Source organism: Marmota marmota, unplaced genomic scaffold (assembly GCF_001458135.2).
Source record: "Marmota marmota marmota unplaced genomic scaffold, marMar, whole genome shotgun sequence".
Lineage (NCBI taxonomy): Eukaryota > Metazoa > Chordata > Mammalia > Rodentia > Sciuridae > Marmota > Marmota marmota.
In genome coordinates, this window is record NW_026000019.1 from 29,502,437 (window position 1) to 29,520,395 (window position 17,959).

General features: G+C 36.8%; 1 protein-coding gene and 1 non-coding gene across 5 annotated transcripts; one reads left to right on the forward strand and one right to left on the reverse strand.

The window, feature by feature from the left end:
- Positions 1-476: 476 nt before the first annotated feature.
- Mnda (myeloid cell nuclear differentiation antigen) lies at positions 477-17,185 on the reverse strand. Of its 4 annotated transcripts, none has more exons than XM_015492032.2 (8): positions 16,842-17,181; positions 16,211-16,533; positions 11,842-12,126; positions 10,807-10,901; positions 10,149-10,340; positions 6,976-7,395; positions 5,414-5,602; positions 477-1,203 (listed from the first exon to the last, which is right to left on the reverse strand). In XM_015492032.2, the coding sequence occupies exons 3-8, from the start codon at positions 12,104-12,106 to the stop codon at positions 1,069-1,071; spliced, it is 1,296 nt and encodes a 431-aa protein (XP_015347518.1). In that variant the 5' UTR covers positions 12,107-12,126; positions 16,211-16,533; positions 16,842-17,181; the 3' UTR covers positions 477-1,068. The 4 variants fall into 4 exon arrangements, with proteins under 4 accessions (XP_015347518.1, XP_048666163.1, XP_015347519.1 ...); XM_048810207.1 differs by having other exon boundaries at positions 1,187-1,464; positions 16,842-17,185; XM_048810206.1 differs by lacking the exon at positions 16,211-16,533 and having other exon boundaries at positions 16,842-17,183.
- On the forward strand, positions 13,138-13,244 carry LOC125618784. Its single transcript, XR_007350169.1, has one exon. It is a non-coding gene; the product is annotated as a U6 spliceosomal RNA (small nuclear RNA).
- Positions 17,186-17,959: the final 774 nt, after the last annotated feature.

Genomic DNA, 17,959 nt, shown 5'->3' on the forward strand with positions numbered 1-17,959 from the left:
CTCAAGCTCCAAGGAATGGAGCTGGCTGTTTATGGACTGAGACTTCCGAAACTGTGAGCCCCCAAGTAAAGTTTTCCTCTTTAAAATTGTTCCGGTCAGATCTTTTAGTCACAGCAGTGAAAAAGCTGACTAAAACAGTGGATATGCTACTCTTCTATCACCAGAAAAAAAAGACAGTAGCTACATTTTAAATATTGACTTTATACATTTTATTTCTATAGGCAATACTTACTGTCATGTAGAGTAGGTTTTATTGTAAAACCTAAATTCTTTTCTCTTGACCAACAGAACCCTTTCTCAGGGTACAAGCTTGCCAAGCTTAGATGGATTTAGGAATAACTCTGAAAAATCACAATCAGAATGCCGACCCCAAGGCTGATAACCTGTGCTCCACCCCTCATGCCTCACAGCACACAAATCAACCACACCAAAGCAGTGCACTATTGCATTAAAGAGAACATATCTGGCAGTTTGTGGGAAAGATATCCTTTTTTTTTTTTTTAGAGGAGAAAAAGTTTATTTGGGGCTCATAGTTTCTCCTGTCTCAGTCCATGGCTGGACAACTCCATTGTTCAGGGCCTGAGATGAACAGAACTTCATGGCAGAAGAGCTTGGTAAAGGAAGGCTATTCAGCTTATGGCATCCAGGAAGAAGCCAGGGACAAATATACTCCAAGGTCATATTCCCAGTGACCTACTTCTTCCAGCCACACCTACAATTACAAACCTGTAGTCCATTCAGCTATCAGTGGATTAATTCAGCAAATGGATTAATCCACTGATTATGTAAAAACCCTAATCATGATCTAAAATCCTTCCTCTGAACCTTGTTATATTGAGGATCATACTTACAAAGCATGAGGTTTTTATTTGGGGGCAGGGGTACTCTTAGATTGAAACTATAATATCCTTTTAAAGATTTTTTTATTTGAATTTTTACATTATGAATATTATAAAAGCAAAAAGTAGTTTTACAGAAAGGAAAATAATAAGAAAGTTTTATAAAAGAAAATAACAATTCAAATGTAAAACTCTTAATATGGTTGGGTATTGCCCCTGATGCTATTGTTTACATGAAAGTCTCAACTTTAATCGTATCACTGTTGAAGACACTGAAATGATTTATAGGGAAGTTCTGTACTTCAAGTTCCAGGCTTAAATTAGCATTGCTTTCTCTCTTCTTGTTCTTTGCGCTCTTGATGACCTTGAAGAGAGGTAAAGAAGACACAGTGAGATCCCAGCCATCGAGGAAAAGCCCTGCATTTCTGTGGCCCGTCAGTGTCTGTTCATCTCATGGGCCACACCAGTCCCTTCCCTTCTCTCAAAGGCTGTTGATTTTTGCTCACTTTTCTTCTTTATGGTATTATTCAATATTAAGTGAGTCCTTTCCCGTCATCTGGAGCCTCATGACCATCGTGGGTGTATTTGAACAGGACAGGAGTTCCTCAAAAGTGGTGAAGGGGAACTATAAGTAAAGAGGAAGAGCTACTTTAATCAGCGTGCAGCACTGATTGGATCAGAAAAGGGGAAGGAGGCGACCTAAAGAATTGTTTCCTCGGTGCTCTCCTCTGATTAGCAGGTAGAGGTAGAATACATGGGTTCTTGCATTAAGGCATGTCTCTGTGTCACAATCCATCAATATTTCTACTTGAACTGTTTATATGTGAGTTTAGCTCTCATTAGTTTTATCAAGAATCTCCTGGTGGACCCTTGTGTGGGTTGGTATGTGGGAATGTGTTTGTTTGGGTCTGAGACAGAGAGCATGATACCATGTGGAATCAACCAGCTATTTTGCTATGGGCCGGGACACGCATTTCCCTAAAAGATAGCACCTTTTGCTTTAAGATGAAGTTATTCCAAATCCCTGGGGATCCCTTGGTCATCTGTGTCTGGCATGAGCTATGTTGACCTTCTTCCTCTTTCAACTTGTTTTTATTGCCTATTTTTCTATTTTCCATTTCACCTTTGACCTCCCTGTTTGCATTTGTTCACTCTCATTGGTAGTATCCTTTATCTCCAGCCACTCCTGTCTTTCTTATGACTCTTTCTTCACTGTTTGATAGTCTCATTCATCTCGCCTAAGAATCTGCTTCTGGAACCAGACAGCCTTGGCTGGATCTCAGTTCCTCCGTTTATAGGCTATGTCAGAGCACGTTACAGCTTCTGAGTGTCAGAATCTACATCTATGAAATGGGTACAATTACTATAGCTCTATCATGGTTTCAAATCTCAGCACATAATGAGTATTCAGCAGGTATTTTCTATTAATATAAGTGCAATGTTATTATACTATTATTTATTTTTGATATTATTATCCAAAGGAATGATTTTAGCATGTATCTCTAAACTTAAAAATATGTACATCTCTAGCACAAAATTACTGTTTGGTTCTACAGATGTACATCCAGATCTACAGATCTTCATATTGATCAATGGATATTTCTTGGCTATCATATAGACAGCTCAAATCAACATGCTTTCATTTCCCAGCACATGTTTTTCCCCTGCATTCTCCTTGTTAGTGATTTGCAGAACCATTTAACATTATCTTGGAATCATGCTTGAATGTTCCTTGAATCTTTTCTTTCTCACCATCAGCACTTAGTCACAAACTCATAATCTTCCTGCAAAAGACACTTTTTCCCTCCATTAGTTCCAAACTTATTTGACTTTCCCTTTGTCCTGAGCAGTTTATAAATCATTGCCTTGAGCTATGTGAAACCCTGGATGACAAAGTGCTGTTTCTGGGATCCACGTGGTTACCAGGGGAATGCCCAGATTTGCAAGATGACTTCCGTTGACAGGGGAAATTCTGTGCTTGTCATTGAATTCACTAAATCAAAAAGTCAGGATTTTAAATCCCAGCCCAGAGATGGATATAATCTATTAAGCCCCAAACATGTGGTTTTCCCCCATTTCATCCTGTTTATCTCAAGAAGTTCTTCACACTGAAACTCTTTGTTGTTCCTAACTATAAAATAAACACACAGGCTTTCCTTCCTTTGTTAGATCCAGTTTCTACCAGAACTGGTCACCCACTACCCGCCCCCCAATCCCCCTCCACCCCCGCTTTTCTCTTTTAAATGAGTCTTTGTCTTATTTTTATAATTTCTACTTATTTTTCTCAATCTGGCTCACCGCCTGCATTCAGTTAACCGTCCATCCACTGGGACAAGGACACCCCCCTTCTTTTAACTTGTACAACCCATGTTTATTGAGGTGCTCTTCACTTAGCAAAAATATACATATCTTAGCTATACAGCAGATCTCCCCTTCTTAAATAGAATTCTGAAATATCCTCCTGTGGTGTTTTGGTAAACTAGCTGCCTGCTTTTTCAAAGCCCTGATATATATATATATATATATATATATATATATATATAGCTTTTGCAGATTTTGGTGGCGTGAGTACATCTGACATTGCTAATTACAAAATGCCAAAGTTTTAATAAACACTTTTAAAAATTTCTGGTTATTTAACAAACATAGTATATGAGCAGATACTAGATGTCACTGCTTCTGATTCTGTAACAATGGTCCACTTCACTTTTTGAATCTAGCCCGCCTTGCTCTGAGGAGACATTTCCTCTCCTCCTTCTCCCCCTCCCTAACCTGGGGGTGGGGAACAAGATTATCTTGAGTTCCGGAGGATCCACCAAGTGAATATCTCCCAAAGTAACAAGTGAATCCTCACATATCATCAGGGTGCCTGGGACCCCCTGTCAGGGTACACCTGGAATATAGCCTTTGAATAGCTCCTTTGAAATCCCCCTGTTCCTTCTGATGGGCAGCATCACAGCCTCTGGGACAGGAGTCCCCTGTGTTTCTCCTTTACCAGCAAAGCAATAAAACTTTTTTTTCCCCTTTTTCTCAAAATCATGTCCTCATTATTGAATTGGCATCGGGAACAAGGACCAAGCTTTTGATTACAATACCTGTCTCCAAACCTAGTTTCTTTCTAAGGTCTTTCTAACATGGTTACCAGAATCTTTCTTTTTGCAAAAATGTCAAAGTCCTCAGGCTGTTTTGTTTCAGAGCTTCCCATCAGATCTATATATCTCCATGTGAGAGGAGATAGGAAGAATCGGGCATTCTTAAAATCTTACAAATGTGACAGTGGTCCCTTCACCTTCTGAATATAGCCCTATTGCTCTAAGGTTTATTTTTTAAAAGAACATGTTTGGTTTTGTTTTTATCCTCTCTTCTAACCTCTCCCCCTCCCCTAACAAGATTAGGGAGACAGTGTTACCCTTTCTTCCCCTAGTTAATTGACCTTGAACACACCTGCTACAGGAAGGAGGTGCCTGCTGAGGAGCTGGGAAGTGAATAACTCCCAAATTAACAAGTGAATTCTAACATGCTATTGGGGCGCCCTGGGTCCCCCTATCAGAGCACATCTGGAATGTAACCTTGAAGAGTTCCTTTAAAACCCTCTGTCCCTCCTGATGGGAGAGTCACACACAATTAAAACAGCATTTATTGGTATTGGGGATAGACGGTTACACACCTTTCAGTGATTTTCACAATTAATTTCCTATTTTATATTTCTGACAAAAAACAAACAAACAAAAACATTTACCTAGCATTTTTTTTTTTAAATTATTTGGCCTCATCTTCCTATGGTGTTCCACATCTACTGAGTTTGAGCTCTGCAGAATTTATAGAGCTAGTTTATACTTTAGAGAATTTGCCTTAGTCATTTTCCCCTGGATTAGAAAAATAATACCTATCTAGATTAATTTCTCATCATGTCCTAGCAGTGAGATAAATAACATACATTCATTTTCTCCCTTAATGTTCAAAACAACCCAAGAAAGTGGAGTGCTCCATTATTTTAGCAGACCAATTACACTATTTCCCCCAAATCAGTCAACTGGTGAGTGCTGAAGGCAGGATTCAAATCAGATGTGTCTTATTTAAAACCCTTGTTCTAGATCATTATTGAAAATGACTTCTTAATTTCATGAGATATTTTATTATTCAGCACAATTATAATATTCTTTTGAAACCCATACAAATGTCATTTCCTTAGTATCTTTTTTTCTTTCTTTCATTTTTTGGTACTGGGGATAGAACCCAGGGGCACTCTACCACTGAACACGACCCCAGGCCTTTTTATTTTTTATTTGACACAAGGTCTCACCAAGTTGCCAAGGCTGGCCTCAAACTTGTGATCCTCCTGCCTTAGCCTCCCCAGTTGCTATGATTATAGGCATGAGTCACTGCACCTGGTTCCATTTCCTTAATATCTTGTGAAACAAGAAAAACCTTCTACTCAGAAACGAGGGCGAGGGCATTATTTGAATCCTCTTACCCACTGAACTGTTCACGTAGCACACTAGGAAGATGGTTTCTCAAATGCTAAAAAAACCTGATTTCCCTTTTGGCAAACTTATGCTCTGTCTAGTTCCTACCTTAATGAAACTGTGATCTCCACACACCAGTGTTAGCTTCTTGTTGATTGTTCTCAGTTGAAAGCAGAAGAGTCGAAGTTTATTCCCTTCATCACACTGGATATTGTGCCATTTCCCACTCCCCATCACATCTATCTTTCCTGTATTATCTTGTATTTCATAGATTGTGTTCTTCTTGTTCACTTTTTTCTGTGAAAATGAAATGAACATTCAGTTTCAGAAAATACGTCATATGTTTAAGAAAACTTTTGCGACAAAGTCAATACAAAATGTAAGAAGTCGATTATAGGCATAGATCTACATGTAGCTTGGCAAGATCTTCTCAAATAAAGTTGCTTTTCTTTGCCTGTTTTCCTAATTTTTGCTTTTCTTCTTCTAGGCATTTTCTAACAATTCTAGAACAATGAATTTTCTTCCTGGTCTCTAATGCTTCCTCCTCAGGAATAGATTTGATTCCTTTTAGAAAACCTGGAATTAATGTGATCATAGGTCTGGTGAACTTCTATGGCTCCTCTGTTTATGCAGATATAAATGGACATTTGTTACTACTGTTCAACAGGGGATCTATATAACAATGAAGTTCTAGTGACTTCCTAATGCTTTTTGAAACCTTCTCCATTGACTTATTTTTTTCCAATAACATTATTCCAGGTAACCTATGTTCCTCACTTCATACTGCATAGAGTCTCACACATTAAGCTGTTATTCATCAACTTTATAATCGCATAAATAAGGATCTTCTCTTAAAAAGGGTATAATAAATAATCAATATAAAATGAAGAGGCAATATTAAAAGACAGGCATATACAGTTATAAAGCATTTAAGTTTATAAGATGTTAGTTGAGTTTCACAAAAGTTTGTTAATTTTTTTATCGATTGAATGCAGAATACTGATGCTCTGGATTTGAGCATTGATCTGTCAGTGAAATGTCTGTATTATTTTTTTTAGATGAGGAGATTAGATTAACTTGCCTTTCAAATATCATGCCATACAATAATTCTAAATTGTTCAATAAACTCTTCATGAATTATCGATGAAATAAGTAAAATACAACAGATATGACTGAATGATTAGATCATTGCCTATTAAATGTTTTTGCACTCAGGAGAATATAATCAATCCATTTATTCCTCTGAATGCATGTTACAAGCAGAATTCATCCTTTTTTGGGCGATCCATTCGTCAAACAAAAGGAAAGGGGAAAAAGAAGGAAGGAAGGAAATAAGTGAGGAATTATATAGTTGCAATAGAGTTCAAAGGAATAAGACTCCAAGAATATCTTTCTGTGCCATGCATTGTCCTTGCTCACTGTGACTGTGGATAGGTAATGATAACTAGGGAAATGAGACTTCTTAGTGAAACTTTTGCAAAGAATTTTCTGGGAGGAATTTTGGGAAATAGTAGGTTAAAAGGTCACCTAGTCCTATTTCCCCTTCTGTGTCTGTAGTCGGGGTAGAATCCTAGGATCCAACATTTAGCCAGTAAGCAGACATTTAATTTCAAATGTTGGTGGAGAAAAATAAAAAAGCAATTATAAAAAAAAGAAAAAAAAAAACTTACCGTATGTAGCATAAACAACCCATACACTAATGTTCCTGGTGCTTGTTTATGAAGATGATCGATCTTGGGAGTTTCATTTGCTCTCTTGATAACACTGTTGGGGACCTCGATCTTTTGGTCAAGACCAGCTTCAGACACAACTGATACGTCATTTACCTCCAGGATTCCTTTGCACTCAAGGTAATTAGAGATAGTAATGACCTTATTTTTTGTAAATTTCTCTTTCAGGTTGGTGTTGAAAACCTTCACTTGGAAAAACTGATTCTCAGTAGCCACTGTGGCGTGGAACATTGAACTTTTCCCCTCTTCGGCAGACTCATATTCAAATGGGTCTGTTGCTTTCAGCACCATCACGATCATTGGGCCTTTGTGGAGGACACTTCTTCTGGAAGCCAAATGACATTGGGCCTTTTTCTGATGCTAGGTTGAACAGACACAGGGAAATAAATCTACAAGTTCAGGAGGAAATATAAAAATCACCTTTCAGTGAGAAAAATTTCAATCCCAACATTGGGGCCAGCAACTTTCATGAATAATTAGAGCTAGAGATATGTTAGAGAGGAAGGAAAGGTTAATGAATCCGTATAGTTTATCTAGAGGAAGTATGAAGCAGCCGACAGCAGGCGTGGAAGTTAAAATGCTCCCACTGAAACAGAATGATCTTTCCAAAGCAAAGCAGGACCCTCAGCATGAACAGTACAGGTGGGAGATGATGAAGACATTTTTATGAAGCACTGAACTTATAGATTGCAATATAATAAGTAACAAATTCAAGTCTATTCTTTATTTACTTAAGTGACACCCCCCAATACAAAAAAAGAAAAAAAAGGAAAAAAGAAAAAAAGAAATTGAGTAGTGTTGAAAACGGAGAAGGATGATTATCAGGTTAACAATCTCAAAAGTTTTTGGTTACCAGTAGAATACTCAGGGCCATTTTGAGAGTTCAAATTGTAATAGCTCTTCCCAGGAAATAATTGTCTATTACAAGTGCTGAGAAAGGCATTGGCTGGCTTGAAATCTCCTATTTTTAAATAGGCTTAGGCAGAGGTATTCTGTTCAGAGCCATATCCTTAAACCAGGTAGATAGCTTTCCTTAAAACCAGGGATAGACTCCAATCTCTTTTCTCCACAGTGGTCTGGGCTCACTGAATTTCAGCAGAGTGTTTTAACAGAGAGGAAGTTGGCTGATCTGTAAGAGAAAGTGTGTGGGGAAATAATAGGCTCTGAACTTCACAGGTGCAAGTATATAGAGATGTTAATTGTCCTCACTTACCAAAGCACTGCAAATGCTCTGCCCTGGTAGTACACTATGCACAGTATTCACCTGAGGGTGATTGGACTTGGATTTGACTTTTTATTAGTGTAACCAATTACTCTAGCACAAGGAATGCTTTTCTTTTTTTTTTCTTAATATTTACTTCTTAGTTTTCGGCGGACACAACATCTTTGTTTGTATGTGGTGCTGAGGATCGAACCAGGGCTGCCCACATGCCAGGCGAGCGCGCTACCGCTTGAGCCACATCCCCAGCCCCACAAGGAATGCTTTTCCAAGAGCAACATTGTTAGTAGTATTGACTCAGACATAAGAAAAGCATTACTAACAACAAGATTCAAATTGACAAGAAAATTGTAGTGCATGCATAAAAGAAATGATTCAACACTCTACTGGACATAAAGGACTTCCAGTGGACACAGTACAAGCATGTCCATGAGAAGGGCACTGTGGTTGGGATAGTGGAATATCAATCTATAGAAAATTATTTTTAAGACAAATTACATTTATGCATGTCAACATTATATAGTCATTAAATAACCACTTATATTTTTATTTAAGGACTTAGAAAGGTATTCCTGATATGTTAAATGAATAAGGAAAGTAACTAAATACTAATCATGGTAGGATACTCTACTGGGAAAATTTACTATAGACTATGAAGAAAAATGTCTGATTTTTTTTTTTTTTTTTTTGGTTCTGGGAATTGAACCCAGGGCCTTGTACAAGTGAGGCAAGCGCTCTACCAACTGAGCTATATCCCCAGCTCCAAGAAAAATATCTGAAAAGACACAAAGAAAAAAGTTGGTAGGATGATAGCTAATTAAAAATTAGGTTTTTGGGTTTTTTTGCTTGACTGGTTGTAAGTAATCATGTGTTACTTGTGTAGAAAAAAAACAAGAAAGAAAGAATGTTGATGGTGTTGTGATTTTCCTTCTGTTACCCATCTTTCTTATCCAGAATCTTCAGTACATATTCTGGAAAAAAAAAATACTACCTCCCTTTAAAATAAAAGTAGATTTTTTTTATGTGTTATTAAACTGACACTGATTCTAAAACTTGTAAAAATGGAAAAGTCTGATTTGAAAGTGGTACAACTTAATCAGAGCATTCATTTGTAATAATGGTCATAACTGGAGAGGGAAAAAATTGAGATGCTATCCAAGTGAGCCCCATCATTTTTTTTTCCCCTGGTCTGGATAGAATCTCAGGCAGGAGTTCTCAAGGACAGGGTATCAATATTGGGATTCAGAGGGTGATTAGGTTTGGTCACCTAAGGGTTTTCCAGGTGGAGGAAATACATGGTGCGCAGAAATTCTGAACAAGATGGGAACATGGTGTGTGTTGAAGAAAATTTAACAGATTATTCAACTAAGAGAAGAGATGTGAAAGAGACTGGAAGAGGGGAAAGTGAACATACTCATGCACACACCTAAATCTGCTGGGTTTTACACCTCCCCCACCCTGAGATCAGCACAAGAGAGAAAACTTGCTTCAACAATAATTTCAAATTTGTCAAGTATCCCTGTGGGAGCAAAGGGTCAAGATGCAGTAATTTATATGGAAATATAAATTGGATATATATATGGAATATAATATATGGAATTATATATATAATATATAATTCCATATATATACGCCTTATATATATGGAATTATATATATATATATTTATATATATATTATATATATATATATATGCCTTAGAAAGGTGTTCCTGATATGTTAAATGAATAAGGAAAGTAACTAAATACTAATCATTGTAAGATACTCTTGTGGTAGAGTAATTGCTTACATGTCATTGGTTATATGTATTTATTCCCAAGTTGAGGTTTCCATCAGAATTTTGAGGTCTGACGTCTATATTTAGGTTGGGGAAAGTGGAACAAGAAAAGTGTACCTCTGTTGAGGGAGCTCTGAATAGAGTTGATGCTGGCATCTGAGCAGGCAGAAAATGGTCCATGCTTGCGGTCACACTGGCTAGTGTAGAACAGGAAGGATGAGTCTGATCCTCAGGCTTCTTAATTGTTTTGCTTCCAGAAATCTTATTCTTTTTGGTTTCAGTCTTTTCTAAGCTTGCTTTTTTTCTTTTCTGTAAATAGTTTAATTTTCTTTCCTGTTAATGATTCTCAGCAGCAAATGAAGTAGAACACATTTTCATTATTAGGTAGTAGGTTGATTATAAATAAAAATGTTTTTGTAGGATCTGTAGAGTGCAGTCCATCCCCTGGCCAGTTGTAAGACAGGGGCATAAACATTTTCATCAAAGGGAGAAGAAAGAGTTATAAACACCATTCCTCTAGTTACCTCTGTGGTAGAATGGGACTGACTTGGAATTAGAATTTTTTTTTTTTTTGTAAACATGGGCAAAGCATTTTTCTATCTGATTTTCAAGTTAACACCTCTCTAAAGGGAATGAAGATATATTTATGTCATGTGGTCAATTATTATGCAGTTCGGTAACTTTAAAAACTTGATGGGAAACTAATGAATAACTGTCTGATAGACTGAATGGAAAAGCCATCGCAGTTCTTCTGGGGGACTTTGAGCACACTTACCTGAGATTCAGGGGTCTTCATTGTGTCGCTGGTGATCGATGTACATGCGACAGGATCTACCTCTTGCTTCTTTTTCACTGGGGTTTTTGGTTTTACTGGGATAGAATTAATTCTCATCACAACAAATGCATTAAAAAGGAACCCATGTAAACCCAGGGCTGATGGGGTAGAATGGCTGAAGCAGTTTCCATACTATTGGCTCTCAGTTCCTGCTGTGGGGCTAGGTAGCTTGTGTCTATCTCTACTGCATTAGCTCAACCTGGCTCAAGGAGACCAGCCATCATAACCCAGGCATCCCCTTCTGCTCCTCAAAGCTTTTTTGGCTCATCCCCTGTGCAGTGTGCTAATCCTTCCTGTCCTCTGATGTACACACACTGCAGTCAAACCTTTTCCAATCCTGTCCTCCTCCTATCTCCTTTGAAAAAGTCACAGTGTTCATGATGCTGACTGGTTGATTCTGTTTTTCATACAATACATTAAAATTATAGAAACAAGTGAAAGGAAAGAGAGTATAGATTTTTGAAGTGAGATATGGTGATTGTGAACTTTGACTTTTTCATTTTTATTTAATTAAGTAACTTTACAAGACAAGAAGTTCACAAGGCTTTGGGGTCCATCTTCATTAAGAGTGTTGCCTTACCTTTGTTACGGGAGAGAATAATGATGATGGTATAGTATTGATAAACTGGTTCCAATAATTGGTTAATGGTTATATATAAAATCTAAACCATGATTTTTATACTTTTGATATTTTCTAAACTTTCTCAGGTAGTATGCCCGAAGCCTCTTTCATGAACTTCTTTTAGCTTTTGTTTTTTATTCGTAACCCAAATATACATTCTCTTCTAAATTCGACAGAGAATGCCCTGAGTTGTCCACTGGCTGGCATCTGAAGTACCAGCGTTGCTATGGCTTCTGAGACATAAACTGGGAAAGGGGTGTACCGACTTAGACCAAAGTGGGGTTTCATTCAAGGTCAGGCAAGGTGAGCATAAGTAGGGCAGTGTCAGGGAGAAAGTGTTGGGTTTCAATTACCTTTCATCTTCTCTCTTTTGAGTTCTCCGGCAAGTTCCTCAAGCATCGGTATGTCTTTGAGCACCGATATCAGCTTGTTCAGCCCGGCATCATTTTGAAATTTGTCTTCCAACAAGTCAGCAATCTTAATTCTGTTGTACTCATCTTGCATTTTCCTAGTCAGTTTTAATTCTTTGGCCAGTAAGGACTTAACCATGCTAAAGTGATAATCACTGATGACCTCCAATCCTTTCAGGAGAACAATTTTCTTGTATTCATTCACCATTTCTCAAGTTATGGGTGAGCCTACGAGAGAAAATCAGCATAACAGTGTTACACATACAAAAAGAAGTTTCAAAAATGGGATATGCCCATGTGAGTGAATGGCCAAAAGTGCGTTCATAACAAGTATAACCACCAGATATATCATTTGGGATATTGGTTGAGACTTGCTGCACTAGGGAAATCTAAAAAAGTTCTTTCCTATCAATGGGGATAGTTGAGTTGTGTCAAGAGTAGTTGTGGTGAAGGGCTATTTTGAAAAGTCGACTGTTGTAATGCTTAGAATATGGGCTGTGTAGTGTTAGACTCAGGCTCAGCTATGGAACCAGGCTAGGTGTCTGTAGGTGTCTGTCAACAGATGAACGGAGAAAACAAATGTGATACAGACACACACACACACACACACACACACACACTGTAGTCTTAGGCCATAAAGAATGAGATTATGTCATTTGCTTATAAATGAATGGAACTGGAGAACATCATGCTAAGTGAAATAGGCCAGACTCAGACAGTCAGGAGTCCAATGTTTTCTTTCATATGCATAAATTAGAGAGCAAAAAGGGTCAATTTAAAAATATATCTCATGAAAATAGAGGGAAGAACAGTATAATAGAGTAAGGGGATCAAGGGGGAGGGAAGATGGGGGAGACAGGGGAGGTACTATGGGATGAAACTGAGCAAATCATGCTGTGTGCATGTGTGAACATATGAGTCCATATATATATATATATATGCGTGTGTGTGTGTGTGTTGTAGATGGACACAATACCTTTATTTATTTATTTATTTTTATGTGTTGCCAAGGATCGAACCCAGGGCCTTGCACATGTGAGGCAAGCGCTCTACCGCTGAGCCACAACCTCAGCCCTAAGTTCTACTTTAATGTATAATTATAATGCACCAATTTTTAAAAAAATAAATGATGTTAGCAACTGATAAGCTAAAACCTGTTTCTGGAATTTGTTGTTGTTGTTGTTGTTCAACACCTTCATTTTTTTATGTAAGTTTAAAGTTATTTAAAATAAGGAGAACGTGCTCGTTTCGGCAGCACATACATTAAAATTAGACCAATACAGAGAAGATTAGCATGGCCCCTCCTCAAGGCTGACACGCAGATTCATGAAGTGTTCCATATTTTTGTCTCTGTGAAGCTGACTAACTCAAACAGAAGAAATTACTATAACCAGTGAAAAACAAAAAAAACAAAAAGCAAAATAAAATAAGGAGGACAAAGAGACAAAAATCAGACAAAACCAACCCCCCCCCCCAAAAAAAAAAAAGAAAAAGAAATGCATGAAATAATTTTTAATTGTGTTTTTCCCCAAATTCCATATTTGGGAACTTGTCTGAAACACGAAAAAAAAAATGTAAAACCTAAAGTTGTGAATATGTGAGCTTACTTAAAAACAAAACAAAACAACAACAAAAAAAAAAACACTTCAAAAACATCTGATGTAAAGTGGCAAAAGTCCATGTGTAATATTGTAAAATTCCACTCTAGTATAATAGCCACATGTCTAGCTGCAAAATATTAGTTCATATGATTTGGGAGTTGTGTCTTTTATATACTACTAGTCCTTTGGCATAAAACCCTATATATAATGTGTGTATTAAATACATTCTCTTTAAGTATTCCAATTTTGGAATTTCATAGTGATCCTAAAGGTTTCAGAGAAGTGCTACCAATCTAACTTGAAGGCAAAAGAATTTTGAAACCGTAACTTTATAGGTAGCCAAAATGGAATTTTGAGTGACATTGACTAACAATGTTAACAATCAGAAGATTGGCAACACAAAAACACCTACCAAACATGCTTTTGTAATAAATATCTAAGAAAGTAACTATATGAGGAAAAAAAAAAGTAGTCAAATATGCAGATGCTAGAGAAAAAGAGGGGAATAAAGGGGATTTCATGAAAATAGAAGGGAGCTCAGTGGAGCAGAGGAAGGGCATTGAGAGGGAGGGAGAAGGAACAGGAGAAAGGAGGAACTAACTACAAAACACAATTGACCCAATCGTTCTATGTACATATATGAACACACCACAGTGAATTTCACCTTCATGTATTTTCTATAAAGTACCAATTCAAAAATCTATAAGTAAATAGAGGAAAGACCAGTAGAGTGGGGGCGGGGGACAGGGAGGGAGGAGTAGACGGCAAGGAAGTACTGGGGAGTGAAGTGGACCAAATTATATTCCATGTCTGTGTGATTATGTTGAAATGGACCCCGGTATCATGTATAAATATAATGCAGTAATGAAAACTTAAAAAGTAAATGATGCAGTCTAAAAAGTCAGAGTCCAAAACTAACTTGATCAGGTCTTTCAATGTGTAAAAATAAGACTGTGAACAAAGAGAAAGGAAAGAGGAAATAAATCAAAATGGTGGATTAAAATTAGTGTGAAATGAAGGACTTGAATGCTCACTAATGTAAGGAAAATGCAGATATAAATTTTAAAATATTGACAAAAGGAGAAGGAAGCATAGAAAGAGTCTTATAATTTGAAATAATGGTGGCTGACTAGCCAAAATACATCATTTAAATTAATACACATTAAATGTTAAACCTGTGAAGAGATGTTTTCAAAACTTGAATTTAAAAAATCAAATCTATCTATAGATTGTAGACAAAAGTTCATTTAAAAATTCTTAAAATGTTGAAAAAAGTTTCATGATGCAAACAGTATTTTTAAAGCAAGCAGTATATCTCTTTGTGTATTAACTGACTGTAGGAACGGAAGTTTCATTAATGCTACAAGATTTAAGCCCAAGAAAAATAAAACAATTCTAATCATGTATTTACCTAATAGTAATAAATAGATGTTATTTGTTGTCCCTATATGTTTCTTTTTATGACTATAAACAGTAATATGTAGCATATTTCTCTCTTTTTTTCACTGTACATTTACACATGCAAAGTGAACAATAGAAATTTAAGCTGAGCATGATGATCTGTGTCTTTAGTCCCAGTGACTCAGAAGGCTGATTTAGGAGGATCACAGATTCAAAACCAGCCTGGGCAACTGTAGTAAGACCCCCATCTCAAAATGCAAAATAAGAAAAGGCTAGTGCTGTAGCTCAGAGTCCATAGAGTGCATTTGGGTTCAATCAACAGTACCAATAAAATAAAATAAAATAAAAAAGACAACTATAAAAAATTGATAAATCATAATTGAAGCTTGATATTTTAGCTTATCTCTATTACTGAAAAGAGTAAAAAGTCAGAAAAAAAATCAGAAAAAATAATTAATACAGTTAAAAAAATAAAGTTTTAACAAACATTTACATAATTCTGAAACCAACATTAAAAATTTCACATGAATTTCCAAAATTGTTTATATACCAGGATCTAAAAAAAGATAATGCTTTCCAAAAGCTACATATAAATTTTTTATTTAACAACTGTCTTTTGGTACATAAAATATTTAATTGCTTTCAACCACACCTCTTTCATACAAACTCTCACAACTGAAGTTCACCTCTGACTTTGAAGAAAGCAGGGAGAAGTCCAAATATGACTAAAATACTATATTTAATACCAGGATAGAGTAGAGAGATAAAGTAAAAGTTAAATATGTTTATTAATATTAAGGTAGTATGCATTGGAATAACTGGTTATGAAATGGAGGCATTTTCTACTGTTTGTTCTTATGTTTTGTAAAAGTGGGATAATACCATATAATCCAACTTTATGTTGAGATGTGTTTTTCCCTTAAAATCATTTCATGATAAGTTTTCATGTCACTATTTTGTCTTTTATTCAGGCCTGAAAGGACAATGAAAGCCCTCTCTAATTATCAACTTATGCCAACAAATACTTAGAAAAATTATTTTACAATCTGTTATAATGAAAATGCACTTCGCTTTATTCAGGCCTCAGTGTTGGAGAATAAAGAGGTCTGTTACCTTTCTAAGTGAAGCATGAGAATCAACCCAGCTACTGCAGTTGTCCCTGTTCTCAGCATAACTGATCCCACCCCTACTCCCCTCACCCCACCCCACCCCACCCCACCCGGAAGAGCCCAAGCTGATTTTGTCTGGTGATCTTGTGATTTGGGGGAGGTGTCCAGATGGTCTCTATAGAAAGCACCGACAGGACTCACCTCCTTGGAAGTGTCTTCAGCAATAGTCTACCTCTTGAGAGCTTCAGCAGGCGGCTGTTGTTTTGCTTGAGAAATAAGATTTCTTGAAATGTTAAGAAAATAAGATGTTTTCAAAGATCACCAGGAGAAAAAGCACTGGAGAGTCACTTAATAACTTGAGCAACACTGGGTGTCTCACACTGCACTCACAGCCCGGGACAGAGGAGATGAAGCACAACAAGGCTCCTCCTATCAATGCTCATAGCTTTCGATTTCCTCAGTCAGAGAAACTGAACTGTGTCCTTCCTGTAACAGCTTAGTAACCACAGAGAGCCAGAGCTCAGCTATGTTTATTTACAAAAAAAAAAAAAAGAAAGAAAGAAAGAAGGAAAACAAATATTTATAGTTGAAAGAATAGAGACATTTGAACTTTCTGGTTTAGCAGACTAACACATGGGACAGGAGGCACAAAGTTCACTTAAATGAAGCTCAAATACCAAAGGGGACATGAATGACCCAGTCACTTCTCCCTCTTCTCCTGCTCCCTGAATGACAGTAGCAGCAAGAGATCTTGATAGAGGTGTCTCTTGCTCTTATAGATGTGCCAAAAAAGAACGGAAGGGAAGGGAAGAAGGGATGGGATGTCACTTACCCTGCTAGGCAGTCACCAGACAATTAGTGATTTTTATCATCCTTAAGTTACAATATGTTTATCAGGTCCTTAATCACTCCTAGGTGGTCAGTGCTGTTCCAAAATTTGCAAGGCTTCATTGTTAAAATGATCTAAGCCATTTATTCATGGTTGAGAAACAAAAGAACTCCTAATATTAGACAAAATGTCAGAAAGAACCTGCATGATCCCCATCCTCCAAAGTACTTTTCCAGAAGGTCACTCAAAGTCCCCGAAGAAGAGCTCCCACCAGGTTGAAACCATAATCCAGAAAATGCCAAGATTCTTCTAAGAGAGGATCTAGATCTAAGACAACAATTGCACAAGCAGAGCAATTGTAATGTCACAGAAAAAAAATGGGAGGGGAAATCTTGGGGGTGTAGTTGAACCAGATTCTTCCGCCTGTTCTTTCTAAGGCCCAGAACAAAATCTGTTAGTATGTGAGCCTGAACTGCCCAAGGTGATGTAGGCATTCACTGTTACCTTTCATAAAAATCAACTTTGAGACATATTTATTTTCTTCGTATTTTTTGTCAGATATTCTATGTGTAGAATTTTTCCTAGCTTTATTTAAAAATACTATTGTTGTTTACTTAGCTCTCTTTATTTTAACATTATAAGATGTAAATTTACATCACTTGTATTACTGTTCTCTTTTTTTAGTATAGACACTTAGCAATTTTTCTTATTGGCACTGCTTTTTCCTATGCTCCCTAAGTTTTGTGGGATGTGTATTTATTTCCCTTAATATTCTTTGGCATGTATTTTTTTTAACTTACAGCTGATTTTAAAGTGTATTATATAATTTCAAGATATATGAGAATTTTCTAAATATTTGTCTTAACTTCTTAATCGGTCTTATAATTATGCAATCAATGCTAAAATCACAAATATGGACTTTAATGAAATTCACTGTAGTTCCCTACACACATTTCACTTTGATGTGCAGCTTATTAATTAATTAATTAATTAATTTTTGATACCAGGTATTGATCCCAGGGGTGCTTAACCACTGGGCCACCCCGCAGACCTTTTTTATATTTTATTTAGGGACAGGATCTGTCTGGGCTGCTTATGGCCTCACTAAATTGCTGAGGCTG

Bases quoted from the DNA above. Each gene is read 5' to 3' on its own strand.
- Mnda (XM_048810206.1), bottom strand. From the start codon at position 12,106: ATGGTGAATGAATACAAGAAAATTGTTCTCCTGAAAGGATTGGAGGTC. The intron at 10,341-10,806 runs GTAAGTGTGCTC...AACTATTTACAG, and splicing joins TGAAGACCCCTGAATCTCAG to AAAAGAAAAAAAGCAAGCTT. The intron at 5,603-6,975 runs GTAAGTTTTTTT...TCATTTTCACAG, and splicing joins GGTTGTTTATGCTACATACG to AAAAAAGTGAACAAGAAGAA.